This window comes from Pavona decussata, unplaced genomic scaffold, assembly GCF_977016875.1.
Source record: "Pavona decussata unplaced genomic scaffold, jaPavDecu1.1 SCAFFOLD_145, whole genome shotgun sequence".
Classification (NCBI taxonomy): Eukaryota; Metazoa; Cnidaria; class Anthozoa; order Scleractinia; family Agariciidae; genus Pavona; species Pavona decussata.
Window position 1 is genome coordinate 163,440 of NW_028145558.1, and position 18,516 is coordinate 181,955.

Here is an 18,516-nt window from a genome sequence, read left to right on the forward strand (position 1 = left end):
AGTTCAGAATATTAATTTCACACTGCCGTGCGGGTACTTTCGGGATCCTTGCGGGTCAAATTTGTTTATCTCAGTTTTCTAGAACGTTAAGCGCTCCTAGAGAAAACTGAAGGCGGCAAATTTGTTCTCTACTTCAAGGCTTTTTGTAGCCAGAAAATGAGCGAAATTGATTTCTCGAGTTCTGCCACCAAATGCTTGATATTTTCTGACCGCCGCTCTTAAAAGAATATTTGTATTTTTTCAAAAAATCGCCTTTTTTCTAAGGGGTTAGTCCACTTTTTTTGGTCAATAAGGGCCAAATTTTGAAGTCTGCATTTTTCACTTGCTTATGTCCCTAGGGATCTCAGAGTGTCGTAAAACTCCTTTAGGAATCATTTTGAAGTGCAAATAACGCCAATTGAAAGAAGTTTCTTTTTATCTCTAACCATGTTTTCATCTTTTTGGGGCTATTTCTTTGTCCGCTTGGTCCTTTGGAGGCCTAAAAAGTGTCTCACACTGATTCAATTGGAAGCTTTTAAAAGAATATTTGTATTTTGTCCAAAAATCGACTTTTTTCTAAGGGGTTAGTCCAGCGTTTTTGGTCAATAATGGCCAAATTTTGAAGTTTGCATTTTTCACTTCTTTATGTCCTTAGGGATCTTAGAGTGTCATAAAACTCCCTTAGGAATCATTTAGAAGTGCAAATAACTCCCTGGCAAAGAATTGAAAGAATTTTCTTTATTGGTCTTATCCTGAGTCCTTCTTTTCTGGGCCATTTCTTTGTCCCTTGTCCCTTGGGGGACCTAAAACGTGTCTCAGGGGACTTTTTCGGATCTACTGATTCCATTGGAAGCTTTTAAAAGAACATTTGGTTTTTGTCCAAAAATTGACTTTTTGCCAAAGGGTAAGCCAACGGTTTTGGCTCAAAAATGACCAAATTTTCAAGTCGGCATTATCACTTCCTTATGTCCCTAGGGATTTCGGCGTTTCTTAAAACTCCCTTAGGAATCATTTTGAAGTGCAAATAACGCCCTGGCAAAGAATTGAAAGAATTTTCTTTTTTGCCCTTATCCTGACTCCATGTTTTCTTGGCTATTTCTTAACCTTGGTCCCTTAGGAGACCTAAAACGTGTCTTGCAGGACGTTTTTGGATCTACTGATTCGATTGGAAGCTTTTAAAAGAATATCTGGTTGTCGTCCAAAAATCGACTTTTTGCCAAGGGGTAAGCCCACGGTTTTCGGTCAAAAATGACCAAATTTTCTAGTCGGCATTTTTCACTCTGTTATGTCCCTAGGGATCTCAGCGTGTCGTAAAACTCCCTTAGGAATCATTTTGAAGTGAAAATAACGCCCTGGCAAAGAATTGAAAGAATTTTCTTTTTTCCCCTTATCATGACTTTATCTTTTTTTGGGATATTTCTTTGTCTCTGCTCCCTTGGGAGACCTTAAACGTATCTTGGGGGACGTTTTCCGATCTACTGATTCGATTGGAAGCTTCTGAAAGAATATTTGTTTTTTTGTCCACAAATCGACTTTTTACCAAGGGGTAAGCCCACGGTTTTGGCTCAAAAATGACCAAATTTTCAAGTCGGCATTTTTCACTTCTTTATGTCCCTAGGGATATTTTACCTGAAATATAAATATCCTTTTAAGAGCTTCCAATTGAATCATTGTGTCCGAAAATTTCCGCTGCGACACTTTTTATTCCTCCCAAGGACCCGGGACAAAGAAATAGCACAGAAAAGAACAAGTCCGGGTGAGAGTTAATTGTCAGGGTGTTATTTTCACTTATAAATGATTCCCAAGGGAGTTTTTTGACAGGCCGAAAACTGTAATGACATAAACAAGTGAAAAACTGCCGACGTCAAAAGTGGTGATTTTTGGCCAAAAAGCATGGAATAACCCCTTAGAAAAAGTCGATTTTTGGACGAAGTAGAAATAATTTTTTTAAAGCTTCCGATAGAATCCGTGGCTCTGAAAATGTCCCCTGAGACAATTTTAAGGCCACCAAAGGGACCAAGGACAAAGAAATAGGCCAATGTCTCCATGCTTTTTGGCCAAAACAGGAAAAATATCACAAGTTTTATTTTCGTACCAGTGCACAAAAAAGATGGCGGTGTGGCATTTTACCTCAATACCTTCCGAACCTAACACAGTTAAGAGGCACGCAGAAAGCTATACTTTTTGGGAATCTCGTCGCAATACTAACAACATTGTGTACGCTAGGTTTGTAGTTTTTAGAAGTTTTCGTTGCGTTTTTATGGTTTTCGTACGCTATGAATTATGGGTAAATGTACCATTCGCCATCTTTTTTGGTACAGTCGATTGACTTTTACATGTATTTTTTTTTGGGGGGGGGGAGGGGGGGGGGCTGAGGGTTGGAGCCCACGCAGCTAAGACTACATGATTAGTGGCAAATATACTCCAAGAGATGTGTAAAAATTGTCCATGAGTGCCAAAATCATAGATTTTAGTGGTCCCTTCGATGCGGCACAGAAATATTCGATATTCAAATTTCAATTTCGTTTTTCTCGAAGAGTATATATTTAACTGAACCGATTTCATTTTCGATTTTCTCGAAAATTGAATTGGGAAACTTTGATTTTGGCATTTTCGTTTTCCTTGAAAATGAAAACTATAAATGCGATGCTTGGTTTTTCCAGAAAATTGAAAAGTAAATTTTGTAATTTTGATTTCAATTTTTGCCCCAAAACGAATGCCGTTTGGGTGCACGTATTTTTTTGAACGTGCCAAATATTACGAAAGAATAACATTATTGGCTTAGCTTCAAGTTTTCAAGAACTGAGGAACATTGCTATTAGGGTCTCTTAACGACTGAAATCCTAATTTTTTTCTCTTGTTGAAAGTTCATCTAAAGTAAATGTTAAATGGTACGTAACCTACCTGAGCAATAATGATACTACCGTCTTGTAAAGAGTGTGTGCACGACGGCCATGTTGGAGGACCGAAACAATACAATGATTTTCCTTTGGGAAATACAGTCGAACCTCTTTATTACGGACACCAAGGGGACAGGAATAAGTGTCCGTATTATAGAGGTGTCCGTTTTAGAGAGGTAGGCTTTATATGGTTTTCGGTCTCTCAGGGACCAAATGAACTGTCCGTAATAGAGAGGTGTCCGTAAGGCACTTCAACATGGCCGCCGTGCACACACTCTATTACTTCTGTAAGAAACTATACGCCTAGTCATTAAGGAATGTCGTTGTCAATTTTTCGTGCGTATGGAATGTGTAAGTTACATAATTTAGCGTAATCTATTCGTATTTCGTTCACAAGATTTGGCAGGTTTAAATAGAATTTTTGGCCGTTTAGGGCAGTGCAGTATATCCCTTCAGCGCGTAAGCAGTAAGTCAACTTTCAAAGTTTTTTCGTCTCCTCAACGCTCAAAGGGCAGTCTGTTTAGTCCCGTGTTACTTCATAACACACAGCTCGGCTTAAAATGTAAGTGTCGTTTTTTTTCCGTCGTGCTATTAGTTTAGCGCTAGTTTACTTTGAAATGGTTTATTTGCTTGTATCTATTTTAGTTTTAACTGCTTCGCTTCCTCGCAGTTTCTTCACCGCTTCGTTTCAGAGCCTTTTATCCGTCTTATCTTTGCTCCTTTGTGTTTAATAAAGCGTGTTGACATTGTACGGAATGCTGGAGTTTCTTTTACCGTTGTAGTGTTTCAACTTCCAAACACAAATCTATCCCTAATATGTTGCAAAGCAGCCTATCTGAATTGCTTAGTGTCTTTAGTAAATAACTTCACAATACTCTGAATTAGGTTTTGGCGTTGAAATGTCCAAGTAATTCATTTTACATGGAAGACGTACAAAAAAATCTGATCTTTCAAACTTGCTTTATCTGACAAAAATCACCTCCTCAAACTCATTAATAATTCATGATCCAACACAAAGGAAATAACTACCGTTAAGGAGGTTTGGAAATTTTATTTTAATTATAAAATCTTTGAATGTCCAGTTCTCGTACGAAAATCGAAAAAAAATTCCCTATCAATTTTTCTTTTCCCCATTTGAGGCGTATACAAAGGTGGAATTTCACTTCCGGTGGGATACAGTACCGCGCAAGATGGGAGACTGGGGATAGTATAACTGTATCGTCAATATAGGATCGCTACTTTCGCGGTTTCCCCATTCCTCGGTTGTTTCGTTGTGAGCATTCAACATTCCCAGTCATGATTTCTTCCACACAGTTTTCTTCTTTCATACACGAAAAACAACAGAGAAACCGCGCAGTTAGCGATCCCATATTTACGTCATAACCCTAATATCCCCCACCGGTATTGCTTCCCTACCGGATGTAAAATGTCACGTTTTAAGACCTCTAAAGCCGGAGAAAGAAAAATTGATAGGAATTCTTTTTCGATTTTCATACAAGAATAACATGAAGATTTGATCAAGCTAACATATCGGTTGTACATATAAAATCAGTTACGTGTGGCATACAAAATGCAAATAATATTTACCTAGAGCAAAGTTTAATTTGCTGTTGTCGATGCAAAATTGACCGTCTAAATTTTCCTTATAAAAGCACTAACAGATGGTCGTTTTTCATATGATCTGGGAGTGCATTCCAAAGTGAGGTCCAGACCGTTGTCCAGTTCACACAAAGACGACTTGTCGCTCTGCTTCCAAGTGTTTGTCAAACCTACTGTCTATCCTTGCATTTTCTCTTTCGTGAAAGCAACAAATGCATTATTTTCAATTCTAAGAGAATTGAAAGAAAAGCGCTTGCTACAAGCGGTGTGTAGGGCGAACCATGTTTGAAAACGTTTTACCATAAATAGATAGGCTGCGGCGTTCTCTACAAGACAACATCAAGATTTTCCGCTATGGTGTCACAGGGGAGGGGAGGGGAGGGGAGGGGAGGGGAGGGGAGGAGGGGCTGTGTAATCAACTAACATGAACAGATGCGAGAAGGAAGCGTGAAAAATTTACAGACCCGAACGGCTATCAAACCAACAACCTACCAACTAAGCTATTTACTATTTTATGAGTTTATTTTGCAAACACTTGTTACAGTTGTCAACGGTCTCCTTAAAACAAGGCATTCGTGGTGACAAAATGTTTCTTTTTTTTTTTCACATCAAAATAGTGAGCGGAGGAAACACAAGACCACAGAATCAGCGTTACTGTCGAGGCAGAGGCTTGGTTCCCCAATGAGCCATCTTGTTGCTAATTGGTCGGTTGCGGAAGGACTCTGATTCCAAGAATTTTTTGATAGCAGGGATAGCCTAGTGTTTAAAACACAAAGGAAAACATAATCAACGCATTGTAATCATTTTAAAAAAAACTGTCATAACTTATTCTAAAGAAAAATTATCGCAAAAGAATTTTATCTTTTCAAAATTTAAAACACAAAGAGATTTTTAACACATAGTAGTTATATAAAAAAGAGGCGCTATTATATTCGCAGCATTTTTGTTAGTGTCACCCACACCGATAGCATTTATATACCTAGAGAGATAGAGGCAATGAAAGGTAAAGGAAACCATACGATGCAGAACTGACGACAAGACAACAAGAGCCAATTCAATTAAATAGTTTAAATAAGGGAACTGATCATAACGAGCTTATTCGAAGAGGATCCACCTTGTCTGGGGTAAGTGGGTTATCGATGACACAACCTATAGCATCAGCATTACCGACAAAATTTCATTGTCTTCAAAATTGGAGTTGACAAGGATTATTCGGCTAGCAAGAGTCAGCATTGCTAGATAACCAAGAAAAGTGAGGTTTGAATATCATTGTCATTTTTACTGCTGGATATAGGGGTAGCTATGCGATAAAGACACCATATTTTGAGGTTGAGGAATGCAGGCAGAGACCATCATCTATTTTGTGGTTTGATTGGCCCTGTTCGAGTATAATAGCTTTGACCATTTGACCATTATGTGACAGCATACTTTCCACTTTTCGACTGATTTGTTCTGGCCGAAAAAAAAACAGCTGTTATCTCTGCTACACCATGGTTAATCTGCCTGTAAGCACGTAAACATTAGGTTTGGTTAAACAATGATATTGAGTAGTGTATCCATTATCCTTACCTCAATCCTTTCCATAAATTCCACTATGTTCTTGAAGGAATTTAGAATTGGAGGTTCAAATGTGCGCAACTGATCCAAGAATTCGTACATCATGAAGTCGGCAAAACTTATCTGAGAAAACCAAGAATGAAACAAATTGTGTCGCTCAGCTTTAGCACGTGTTACAGAAAACAATACAATGCAGAAGTCTCGTTTCCATGCTGGGAGAGAGATGGAAGAGAGGTACTGGGAACGAAGTTGATAGCGTTCGTAGTACAAAGGTACTTTAAGAAAGTTGCGTTGCGATAACTCGACATATATTCAGATTAAATTACTCCAGATTGCACGAATTTTCGCACTAGCTGTGCCCAAAAAACAAATCAATAGGCCATTTTTCAGTTGTGTGCTTAGTGACCTAGCCTTGGATTGGAAGCGAGGCTGGGGTGACCTTGTTTTGATACAAACCTCAATGCTTTTCATATGTAAATGAAAACTAGTTAGCATAAGAACAGCATGATCTACATATGAAAAACAGTGAGGTTTTTATCAAAACAAGGTCACCCCCAGCCTCGCTTACAATCCAAGGCCAGGTCACTTAGCATACGACTGTAACATGGCCTATTGGTTGTAAGAACTGGAGGATTTCCTTTCAGTTTAAAGTACACATTAAAAAATAAAATCACTTTATTTAAGTGTCAATGTCTTTAGCGCAGAGCACTAATTGGGGACACTTTCTAAATCGAATTTGAATTTACGTTTTCACCAACAGACTAACGATTTTAACGATGAGGCCATTTTATTATAACCAAGAGAATTATTTTTGTTTTGCCTTCTTATTTACATGTTGTAAGCCCTGCGAGGGTTAAATAACAACAACCCAATTAATTTGTACGAGTACAAAAGAAACTGGTGGATCCGTGAAGTTTTAGGAAGATGGCGTCATCGTGAAAGGTTTACTTGGAAGGCGAAAGGGACAGTTGATTTACCGTAAATGACAGAAAAGGTGGAACTCAATTTTCTGTAACAATAATCGCTGGGATTGAAGGAAATAGACACTGCATAATCCCTCTAGCAGAATTACAACAATAGGTGGTTTGTATTGCCGACATGTTGGTGTACAAAACGAAAGGAAATTTGTTCACATAATTTGCATAAAAATGGACATTAACTCCGACAAGAGAAAAATCTTATTGTTCCTGTACACCAACATGGCCGCCATGACGTCACACGCAAACCATCAATACAAAGACTTAACCTAAATATTGTGTGCTTACATTCTTTCCAGAGAAGTAAGGGTAATCATCGAGGTAATTAGAATGGCGCTGAAGGAATACTCGGCAGGTATTCAAATAGTTAGCCCTTCCTCCTTCCTGTAAAGAAAATATGGAACAGAATCCTAAAGGCAAAACGCTTCTGGTGAATGTAATCAAGGCTAGGTACATGTTAAAATAATGATCTTGACAGCGTAAAAGTCTCATTTTATGAGAACGGTTTTCAATAGGCCATTTCCGAGTTGCTGTGAGCCTCACTATGTTGCAAAACTTTTCATATGAAAATTAGTTTTGTTTGCATATGAATGAAAACTCATTTTCATAACAAAAACTTCGCACATAGCCTCGCTTTCATTATGAGGTTCAAAGCAACTCGGAAATGGTCTATTGAGTTTCTCATGACCAACACCAAGGAACATGCCCTAACCAATCAAAACAGACGTAAACATCCCAGTTAACCAATCAGAACTCGAGGCAAATACATGTAACCGGCGCCAGCAAGTCACGATTGGTTTGGGTTTTGCTTCTCATTGGTTGAGAAAGTGACGCGAATTTTTCTAACCAAAATCACAGAGCGTAGTAAAGGAAAGCTAAAGCAACGCGAAATACCCACGACACTCAATCTGAAGTCGGATCTAACTACAGATTATGGAGTATGTGGGATTAATTCACTTAAATTGACGTCTTGCCGTGAACACATGCGTTATTAAGTGGTCTTTTAGGTCGTTATTGTTGCCTACACGTAAGGCTCAAAATGCAAACATTGTTCTATTTGAAAATAAGAATAGTAAAGAAACAGTTTAAAACTTGTACTCACAAAGTCTGGGCTGAAGTAGGTGAACTTAACAAATCCTAAAATGAAGTCGATTGCCTGTTGTTAAATAAACCAATATCAGGTTATGTCAAATGCAAGCCTTGTAAATCATCAAGCTTAGTCGCCACGATTAAGCTGGCTGGACTGGCTGAATGAACGAACGAACGAACGAACGAACGAACGAACGAACGAACAAATGAATGAATGAATGAATGAATGAATGAATGAATGAATGAATGAATGAATGAATGAATGAATGAATGAATGAATGAATGAATGAATGAATGAATGAATGAATGAATGAATGAATGAATGAACGAAGGAACGAACGGACGGACGGACGGACGGACGGATAGATGAATGAATGAATGAATGAATGAATGAATGAATGAATGAATGAATGAATGAATGAATGAATGAATGAATGAATGAATGAATGAATGAATGAATGGAAAATGGGAATTTTCAGTGGCAAATCCACAGAGTACCTACTCGTTCACTGTTTTCAGATTGAATTGAAATTTGGAAATTGGTTTTTGTGGAGGGAGGAAAACAGGAGTACCCGGAGAAAAACCCTCAGAGCAGGGACGAGAACCAACAACAAACTCAACCCACATATGGTGTCAACTCCGGGAATCGAAACCGAGCTACAATGGTGGGAGGCGAGTGCTGTCACCACTGCGCCATCCTTGCTCCCAACATAAAAGACAAAAAAAGCGCGAAATGTTCCTTCACCATTTACTCAACAGGATTCGTGAAAACACTTTACCTCGCCTTGAATTACATCAACTCTCTGCATTTCTTCCTCGGTGGTTCCACCTAAAAGATCGAAATCTCAATTCTCTCTGCTGCTTTCCATACTTTTCTTACAAATTACTACGGAGAAACTGATGATATAACTTGAATTCAGGGAAAGAGATTCGTTGAACAGCCTTTTTTCAGGACCACCCTCCCCCCCCCCCTACCTTTTCTATTCCGTCCTATCCCACTATCCAGCTTTAAATTTCGCATTTGTTTACCTTTCACTGTTAGTTCACTCTCAGTTAGTACGCGCGGTGTGATTGGTCAATTGTGCGGGCCGTATTTCACTGTACGGCCCGCTTAAATTGAAAGTTTCCTTTCCCGCGCGCCTGATTAACCTCAGAGATATAATAAATATCTTACTAACCTCATTTTCTCGGTCCGTACTCTAAGTTGCGGATCCTCGTTTTTACCTTTGATTTATGGCCCGCGCGCACATAAATTAACGGGAAAAAGTCGGACCCTAACTTACAGTATGGACCTCGAACTCGGTTAGTAAGAAGTATTTAGTTTACTTTTTGTGCCAGAGGGACTACAGTAATTCGCCTTAGCTGTAATGTTTCCCCAACCGTCCTGTTTCTCTGTTCTACTTGGCATCTTTCTAAATTATTTGTCTGTCTTTTTCATAATAATTGTTTTTTGCATGTCCTTGCTAAGTCAAACAAATATCAAGAAAACTTTTATGTATTACTGATAAACTATTTTATTAATCAATTAAATAATAATTAATTTACCAGTTACTTCATTTATTTATTTAGTTAGTTAGTTGATTATCTATTTATATATTTTGCGGTAGAAAATGTAGATTGTCGCTTCCTTCGTGGGAAAGTAGCTATAGCCGGTGTGTGCACGGCGGCCATGTTGGAGGACTAAAACAATAAAAGGTATTTGAATAAAAATAGAATATACTTCCCAAAGGAAAATCATTGTATTGTTTCGGTCCTCCAACATCGCCGTCGTGCACACACTCTATATGTGTGGTTTCGGGAGGGCAATGGCAAAGCGGCATTTTTGACAGACTGCATAGTCTACAACTGTACGAAAAACGACAGCAACAAAATAATAATAATAATAAAAATAATAATAATAATAATAATAATAATGATAATGATAATGATAATGATAATGATAATGATAATGATAATGATAATAATAATAATAATAATAATAATAATAATAATAATGATGATAATAAAAACAAAAACAAAACCGCTTGTATCCGTGGATTTAAATATATCCAGATTTTAAAACGGACTTCCCAAAGAAAAAAATTATAGAGAAGCAGTTCAATGATGGGTCAAACAGTATACTTACACAGATTGTGCTTGCGACCAATGTACCGGAGGATCTAGGAACACAAAATGCACCAGTTACTCTTAGGGCGCGTTTTTTTGGCCAGAATGTAAAATGCGCGCGTTTTTCTATTCCGCATTCTTATTCCGGGAATGGACACAATGCCATTCGACCCATTCTGCTCCCAGGGGCAGAATGAACAGAATGTTGCGAATGAAATCCAAGATGGCGGACGGCAAAGTGAGCGCTGCGGATTCAAATACGTCTCTACAAGGGAAAAAATCAGGTTACACTTTTGGACAAAATGAAACATTGCTTCTAATTTCATTGTACCAAAAGTACAAGGAAAATTGCTGCGATAACGGCTGCAACGGCAGTCTCTTCGTCGGCCGCCATATTTGTTACGCAATGTTTACTCGGCCAGGACCGATGGGGGTTTTTTTATGCAGACAATCCGAATTATTCCTAGCATTCCGTACCAACCATCCTTATTCCAGAATTGTGGATAAAAAACGCGCCCTTAATGTTGTGCGCATGAAATGGAAAAATGTCGGAGAAAAGATTTTAGAGTAAATATTAGGGACGGACGACTATTAAAACTATGACATTGTACATTTGGAAGACAAACAGCACGTCCAAACATGTTTCCTTTGAGGTCCGCAACAAGAAGTTATGACGTGTGATTGCCAAATAGCGACTTTCTTGGATTTCCCCAAAACTTAAAAAAAGCGACAAAATCGAACGAAAACTAATCAAACAAATAAAAGATCACTTATATGAGCCAAAACGTTACGGTTACAGAAAGAAAAGTAATCTTTCTCTATTTCAAAAAGAGGTTTCAATTTTCTGAAAAACTGTCTGTCAAAACTTTGTTGCCATGGTGACATTCAAGTCAAAAAACACTAACTGACGATAACACATTGTTCCCAGATAAAATTCTGAAAAAGTCACCAAGTTTCATGGCGCTTGCGCAGATATTAAAAAAATATATTCACGTCCAAAGTCGCCGCGGGGAGAATTCCCCTCCCAGACCGCGATCTAGATAAAGTTTAAGACTTTCTCTACTTTTGCTACTGCGCATTTCGGGATGGTCTAAGAATCTCTGAATAAGTAAGGAGGTGGCTACTCATTGTGCGGTTTATGACTATGTGCGAAAAGAAGATCTTAGCAAGGGTTGTTGAATTCCCAAAAGAAAATTCGGGGTAACCACGCATTTTTTTAGGGATAATTAAGTTTCAATTTAGAAAGAAAATACACACATTGTTACGAATGTTTAAGTCTTTTAGAATTATTTAAACGTGCCAATTCAAATAACTGTTAGCCCATAGAAATGCATAAAGAAGGAGAAGTTTCTCCGAGTGCCCGACGTAAGCGTACACGGTACACTAAACTCGCGTTGTCATAATTCGTTTAAATTTTGGTTGTCTTTTACACCTACTACTTGCAAACTTAAGTATATCGCTCAGAAGATTTCTTTCCTTTCCTTGCAACCTTCGTTTAAAGCGGTTTTGATGGGATAACTCCTATTATTTCTTCCCAGATTGCAAGTCACTGTCTTCTTAACTGTTGCTTCCCCGATAAAGATAGCCAGGCAATTAACTAGTTTTTTACGTTAACTACATACTGCGGTGGTCTGTGTCAGCTTGACCTCTCCATCGATATAGTAAGGCAACTAAAAGGTAAAAGAAAGCTCTTCAGCACTGAGGGAAGTTGATTATCAATACCTATTTGTATCTTTTAATAATGATATATTTCCGTGCGATTGCCAACAATGGGGGTTGAAGATTGCAAAATTACTGGGGTCACATGAAAACGTATTAGTTTAAACCTGGGACCTGGGTTGAGATGTACCCTTTGACCAATACCCACTTGTTATAATAACGTTGGCTAGTTCACCAGTTCAGACGCAATTTTCCGTTTAATGATTATTATTATCCTCTTGGTTTGGCTTATGAACCAGGCAGTACGATAGGCCGATACCATAATATAAAAATATTAGATCCGCAAAAACTTTGAACAACTTAAAAATCGCTATAAGAACGTTTGACGTGAGCTCTCTGTTGGACGACGGATGCATGCGTTGTTCTTGCTGCTCATCTACCTAGTTATTTATCAAATAAATAATTTTTTTTAGGTGTTAATTAATGATTTCTTTTAGTCTCCCCAATTAGTAGGGCACTTGTGCTCGGCTATTAAGATTTGAGACTCAAATAAAGTTGTTGTTACTATTATTATTATTATTATTATTATTATTATTATTATTATTATTATTATTATTATTATTATTATTATTATTATTATTATTCCATCCAAAACCAGTACGATGCTTACTATACTTGGCTATTTTCGATTGTGTTTTCGATGTCAATGTTTTGATGTCATAGCATATTTGTAAAGTCATTTCTTAAAGAAGTGCTCGGGTTGTAAACAAGTGGAGAACAAGAAAGGTCCTGGACTGTGATATTCTGATTAAAGTATCAAAAATAACAAGAATGTGGAGATCTTATACAAAATAAGTAAGATATTTGGTATTACAAAATTTACCTTTCAGTGACAAAGAATTTAATTTTTCTAGCGTGCACGCAAGACAGGAATGAAATTAGTCCCTTCAGTTTGCTTCCATTAGCTTACGCTGAAAAGCATTTTGGATTGAAGCACTTACGTTCGGTATGGGCAGTCCCAACTTTTCTTTAACTGAAAGCCAGCCACTCTTGTCATATCCAGGGGCTAGAGAAAGAACAGATTTGATAATGGGCCGACATTCCCCGCTCCTTTATCGCCCCGGGCACATCCCAGGGATTTTGACGGCGTACCGTGCCCGGAGAGTGGGGAAACTGATCACCGTCTTACACCGGGTCTAACAGGAGTGCGCAATTCTAACCGTATACATAGTTTTGTTTGGCGAAATAAGTCTACGAGTTTTTCATGGTTAATAGAAATTGAGAACTTCAAAGGACATGATTTTGCCTCTGAAAGAGAATGGCTCACTGAAAGGGGAGTTAAAATAGTTTTTGACTCGATTTGATGGTGTCATCAATATATCTTCGTCTGCAAAGCATGAAAAGCTACTGATTGAAGCTGAACATTTGTTTCTGGTGAGGGAATTTGACCACATAGGTAATTTGAACGGCCTCTTGGCTCGCGGCTGTGGGTGGGTGGGTGGGAGGGGGGGATTTGTCAATCTTCAAAAGTTCAAATGCCCAGGGGATGTTGAAGTATAAAACCTGATCGGCGCATAGCAGACCACTATGTACAATTCCGAACTAACCAACCTCGTTTCTTTTACGTTTTGCAGTACTGTTGCCATCGTGTCTACGTTCGGGGCTGAAACATGTAACTTACGCAAGCAGATCGTTCTGTCTAACCCTACATGGCAAATGAAAAACCATGGGCCCAGTTTCTGCTGAAAAAGACTAGATTTTTTTCAGATTCAGCTTTTTTATTTATGCACTATTTCAAAAGTTTACTACTAAAAGGAATTACAATACATCACAAAAGTAACATAAAGTCAACATTAAATTACATAAATATCAAAGGTAAAATGTGTGCAGTGACCAAAGGGGCTTAGGCTTTCGAGTTGGTCACTGCCATGTGCAGCTTACTGGCGTATAACGTGCAACTAACTAGTAGAATAGAACAAAAGACAAGAATAATAAGAGTGCATAGAATCATACTTCAAGTTTTACACAAAAAAATTAATAGATATGATAATAGTGAGGGCAGGGGGTAGGCTACATCGAAAGATTGTTCGCTTAGAGAACTGGTCATAACAAGTTCGTTCGAAGAGGACCCACCTTGTTTGGGGTAGGAGGGTTATCGAAGACACCACCTATCAGGCGTGAACATTATCGAGGGAATTTCTTTGCCTTTAAAATTTGAGTTGACACAGAAATGTTAAAATTCAGCTAACAGGAGACAGCATTGCTAGATAAACAAGAAAAGTGAGTTATTTTCTACTGCTGGATAGAGGGGTGGCTATGCAATAAAGACATTATCGTTTGAGGTTGAGGAAGGGGTTGCAGACAGAAACCACCATCTATTTTGGGGTTTGGTGGGTCCTCTTTGAGTATAGTAGTTTTGACTACTTCCCTTACACTTTACCCTGCGAACACAGACGGAAATACAGTAGAACACCGGTAACTCGAACTCTGAAGGGAAACGAAAAACTGTTCGAGTTAACGGGGTTTCGAGTTATCGGAGTCGATTAAAATATTCAATTTTCCAGGTTAATAATTAATAGTTTACCGATTTTCAGCACTTCGGTATACAATACAGCGCTAATTAAACTTATTTCAAGAGAAACTAATACATTTTGTAACAACTGTAACGAATATGCATTCTTACGATAATGCAACCCTGTGAATGTAACTTAGTTTATTTAATACACTCAATTTATGTTCCCTTTTGCGTCGTCCAGTCTTTGTTCTAGTGTTAGAATTCGATCACACGATAAGAAAAACTAATGGGATATTCAATGGACATTCGTGGCGAGTTATAAGAACCAGAAATTCGAGTTTTCGGGGTAAATTTTCATCAAGGGAAACGAAATTTAGCTCGAATTAGCGGGGTTTTCGAGTTATCCGAGTTCGAGTTAAACTGAAAAGTTGGGTCAAATTCAAGGAAGTTGAGACTCGGTTCGAGTTATCCGAGTTCGAGTTACCGGGGTTCTACTGTACGTCTGTCTTGCACTTTAAATGTCCTAAAAAAGGAAGCGGGCTTTGAAAGAAATACTGACTTACCATCCCCAGTCACATATTCACAAAACTCATACTCGGTCCCAGTGTAGGCCAGAAGATAGTGGATGGGCTCAGCCAGCTATCGAACAAAGGAGAGTATAAAATCAATTGAGTCATAGAACACGATGCCTCTTTAATGATTGAGTACATACATCAAGGGCACCCAATTATCTGTTCGGAAGGCCCTCAATCCCCTGCAATTTTCTAAAGGGAATTTTCACCTCGAACTTTCGTGATATGATAAATCTAAGGCCTAGTGTTTTCGGATTGATAAAAATGTCGTTTGGGGGGCCGAAAAAAGGTCAGCTAAGATTTTCGGAAAGGAAATAAGATCTAAGGTTTTCGGGAAATGGACAAAGACGCCCTAGTAATTTCGAAAAGACTCAAGCTCCCCTAGAACGACCGAATAGATAAAAATATTATAGCGCGGCCTGAAATGAACCCACAGAGCTTTAAAGGCTCTCCAGATAGACTAAAATTGTGTTTCAAAGGATTTGAGAGAAAACCTTCGTTGGGTGCCCCTGATACATCAAATCCGAGCATCTACACATTCGTAACCTCAGGTCTCAGTCGTTTTCATTGCTTGATAGAGCGTTTCAGTGAGAACAGTTGGTGAAATGATACGAAAACGCTAGTGTGAACAGAAATATTTTGCTACGTTTTCCATTGATGTGGACGGCCTACTGCGTAGACTCTTTCAGCAAGCCACTAGTGCGTGTGATGCTTGCGTAGGAGAATCTACCGTGCGCTTATGGCGATTTATTTCTCTCGAAAACAACAACAAAATTTTAATCAACTGATTGATGTAACGTAATCTCGCTCCAAAACATGACTTCTATACGTAACGTAATCTCGCACCCCAGCGTGACTACTATACCTAACATGTAACGTAATCTCACACCCCAGCTTGACTGCTAAACGTATACACTCGATTGCAAAAACCTTGACACCTAAAAAGCATAAACCGTGAAGGATGAGACTCAATGGCTTTATGAATATAAGTGTACTAAATTTATTTGCATAATATTCTATTCTCGTGCGACGGTTGATAACCAAAATTAGTTGCACATGGCTGGGCTCCTGAGGTGGTGAAAGATGGAAACTGTCCAAGCTTTCCTTAAAGTGTCAAGTTGGCCAACAAGGGCCAATTTTTGAACGCTACCCACAAATCCGTTGGGTCTCATCGTTCATGGTTTATGCTTTTTAGGTGGCAACTTAAAATGCGGCGACCTGTCCATAACGTTATCTCACACCCCCAGCGTGACTGCTAAACGTAACGTAATCTCACACCTCACTATGCCAGTCCTTCGGTCAATCCCCATCCCCGCCCCTTTCAATCAAACCTGACCTCTTTAATCCCACTTGAAGGAAGTGCGTCCAGAAAACTTGAAATCATAAATGAACGAAATAGCTACAGAGTAGCATTTGAAGCGTTTGACGAATGGGGCGCGAAGTCCGATACAATTTTAATGTCAATTTTGAGATGACTAAATTCAGAAGATTTCACATAAACCCTGTGCTATTAAATGCGCTCAGCTCTTTTCGCTCCAAGCTTTCAATCGGGTTATGCAAAAAAAAAAAGTAATTTGAAGCTCAGATTTGCTACCCGACGATATTTGTCAAACGGGATTTCACAAGAAAGGAAATGAAAGCACAGAATTAGGTCATGCCCTATCTCTTAAAATTTTTGTGGGCTCTAAATTAAAACGTTTTAATCAAAGGCAAGTTCGACAATGATTTGCGACATATTGTACAAATATGAGTCTGTTCTCGGCAGTTGACAATCCTGTATTAATCTACGAGAACTTCTTTCCTTAATTCTGAGCGGTCGCTAAATCATAATTCAGCATTCGATCAATTTGAGCTGAAAAGCTGTCCCGTCGTTGGATGAAATTCTTCGATCGTGTGGTATCCGAATGAATGGTACCTGAACTGTGCATTCAAGGTGGTTCTTACGTTTGACTCTACGGACGAAATCGAGTCCTACATTGTAACCTGCATTTAAATTAAAGCAGCTACATACAGTCAACTCTCGATAACTCGAACCTCCAAGGGAAATTGAAAAAGGTTCGAGTTATCGGGAGTTCGAGTTATCGAAGGTAAGGGAGTCGACTGTTTGTAACTACAGTATAACTGTGTGGTATTGGTTTTCCCCCGCAGTAATCCGTACATATGTTCAATTAATATTTTTACAATCCTGTCAATTTTGCATTCAAGGAAATGAATTGTTACTTACCCCTCGAACGTTCCAGTAGCCTAAGGTTGGCGGCATTGTCTTCCCAAGTTGTAGAAATAAAACTAGGAGCTGTTAGGCAACAGCTAGCGTCGAACCAGCCGGATTGCAAAATTGGACTGTAAATAATGCCCAGGCGTAGTAATTTAAGAATGTGGGTGATTTCGTAATATCACGTTGTCTACTGTCACGCCAAATCAAATACTGCCACTCAATATTTTTTTGTCACGTTAGCTTTCTGCACAACGCTCTAGCTGCTTTTAAAAATAACTAATCAAAGGTACCGAAAGCTCTATGATAGTCTGAGTATCAGGCTTCGGGGGAAGTGGGGGTGGGGTGGGGAAGAGAGGAAGGGGAAAAGGGAAGAAAAGCCTTCCTCTCCTCTTCTCCCCCTCCCCTTAGGAAGGCCTCTAGCTGTATGAGAGATAGAGGCCGTGACCTTTGCGTGAGTGTTGTAATTTGAGCGTCACGGCAAAATTATAAGCATTTGTATGGGAAAAAAACGATTCCTACTTCAATTTAAAAATACCAACGAATCCCTTGTCTGTTGTCCTTTCTCCTATGTGGGTTTTGTATTTTTAAATTGAAGTAGGAATCTTTTTTTCCCATACAAATCCTAAAATAAATTTCGCCGTTACGCAATGCTCGCCGTGACGTTCAAATTACAACACTCACGCAAAGATCACGGCCTATAGCTTGGGGTACCTGTGAACTAATGCAAGAGAAAATGCCGGTTTTATTTTTATTATCAGTAATTCTAATCTAAATCTAATCATTTCTTGTGCTAATTATTGTTAGTTAATCTCTAGTCTTAATTTTTAGAATTTGTAATTATCACACGGCATGTCTGAAAACCAGCTTGCTGACCTAGAAAACTCAGACCTCAGACCTAGAAAACTCAGACCCCCTTCAAACTAGAAATCTCAGAAGAGAAAAATGTTGGAAATTGGAATACAGTATACATGTTCATTGTGGTGAAATATTAATATTTGTACAGTGTCTGCCTTTATTATTGCAAGATAACGGGAAAGATAACAACGTTGTTTCCTGTTTCGTCTCATGACACGAATTTGCTCTTTAGAATAACTCGACTGATTGGCATTTGTAAATTTCTAAAATAATAAAATATTTTGCACTTAAAAAATCACGATTCGTGTCAAATTGTCTACAGCGACAATCACCTCACTTGACAAGAAAACTCAGACCCCCCAATTCTGGAAAACTCAGACCCCTTTCAAACTCAGAAAAATAATTAAACGTGCAGAGAGAATAAAGAAAAAGCAGAAACCACGTTAATTTCTTTACCAGAGTTTTATATTGTCGGAAGGGGGTCTGAGTTTTC

General features: G+C 38.6%; 1 protein-coding gene across 1 annotated transcript; it reads right to left on the reverse strand.

Moving 5' to 3' along the window:
* Positions 1-4,981: 4,981 nt before the first annotated feature.
* LOC146466296 (glutathione S-transferase Mu 2-like) lies at positions 4,982-17,332 on the reverse strand. Its single transcript, XM_085127484.1, has 10 exons — positions 17,178-17,332; positions 14,945-15,020; positions 12,868-12,932; positions 11,830-11,877; positions 10,227-10,260; positions 8,881-8,930; positions 8,115-8,168; positions 7,301-7,396; positions 6,048-6,158; positions 4,982-5,234 (listed from the first exon to the last, which is right to left on the reverse strand). The coding sequence occupies exons 1-10, from the start codon at positions 17,211-17,213 to the stop codon at positions 5,130-5,132; spliced, it is 675 nt and encodes a 224-aa protein (XP_084983610.1). The 5' UTR covers positions 17,214-17,332; the 3' UTR covers positions 4,982-5,129.
* Positions 17,333-18,516: the final 1,184 nt, after the last annotated feature.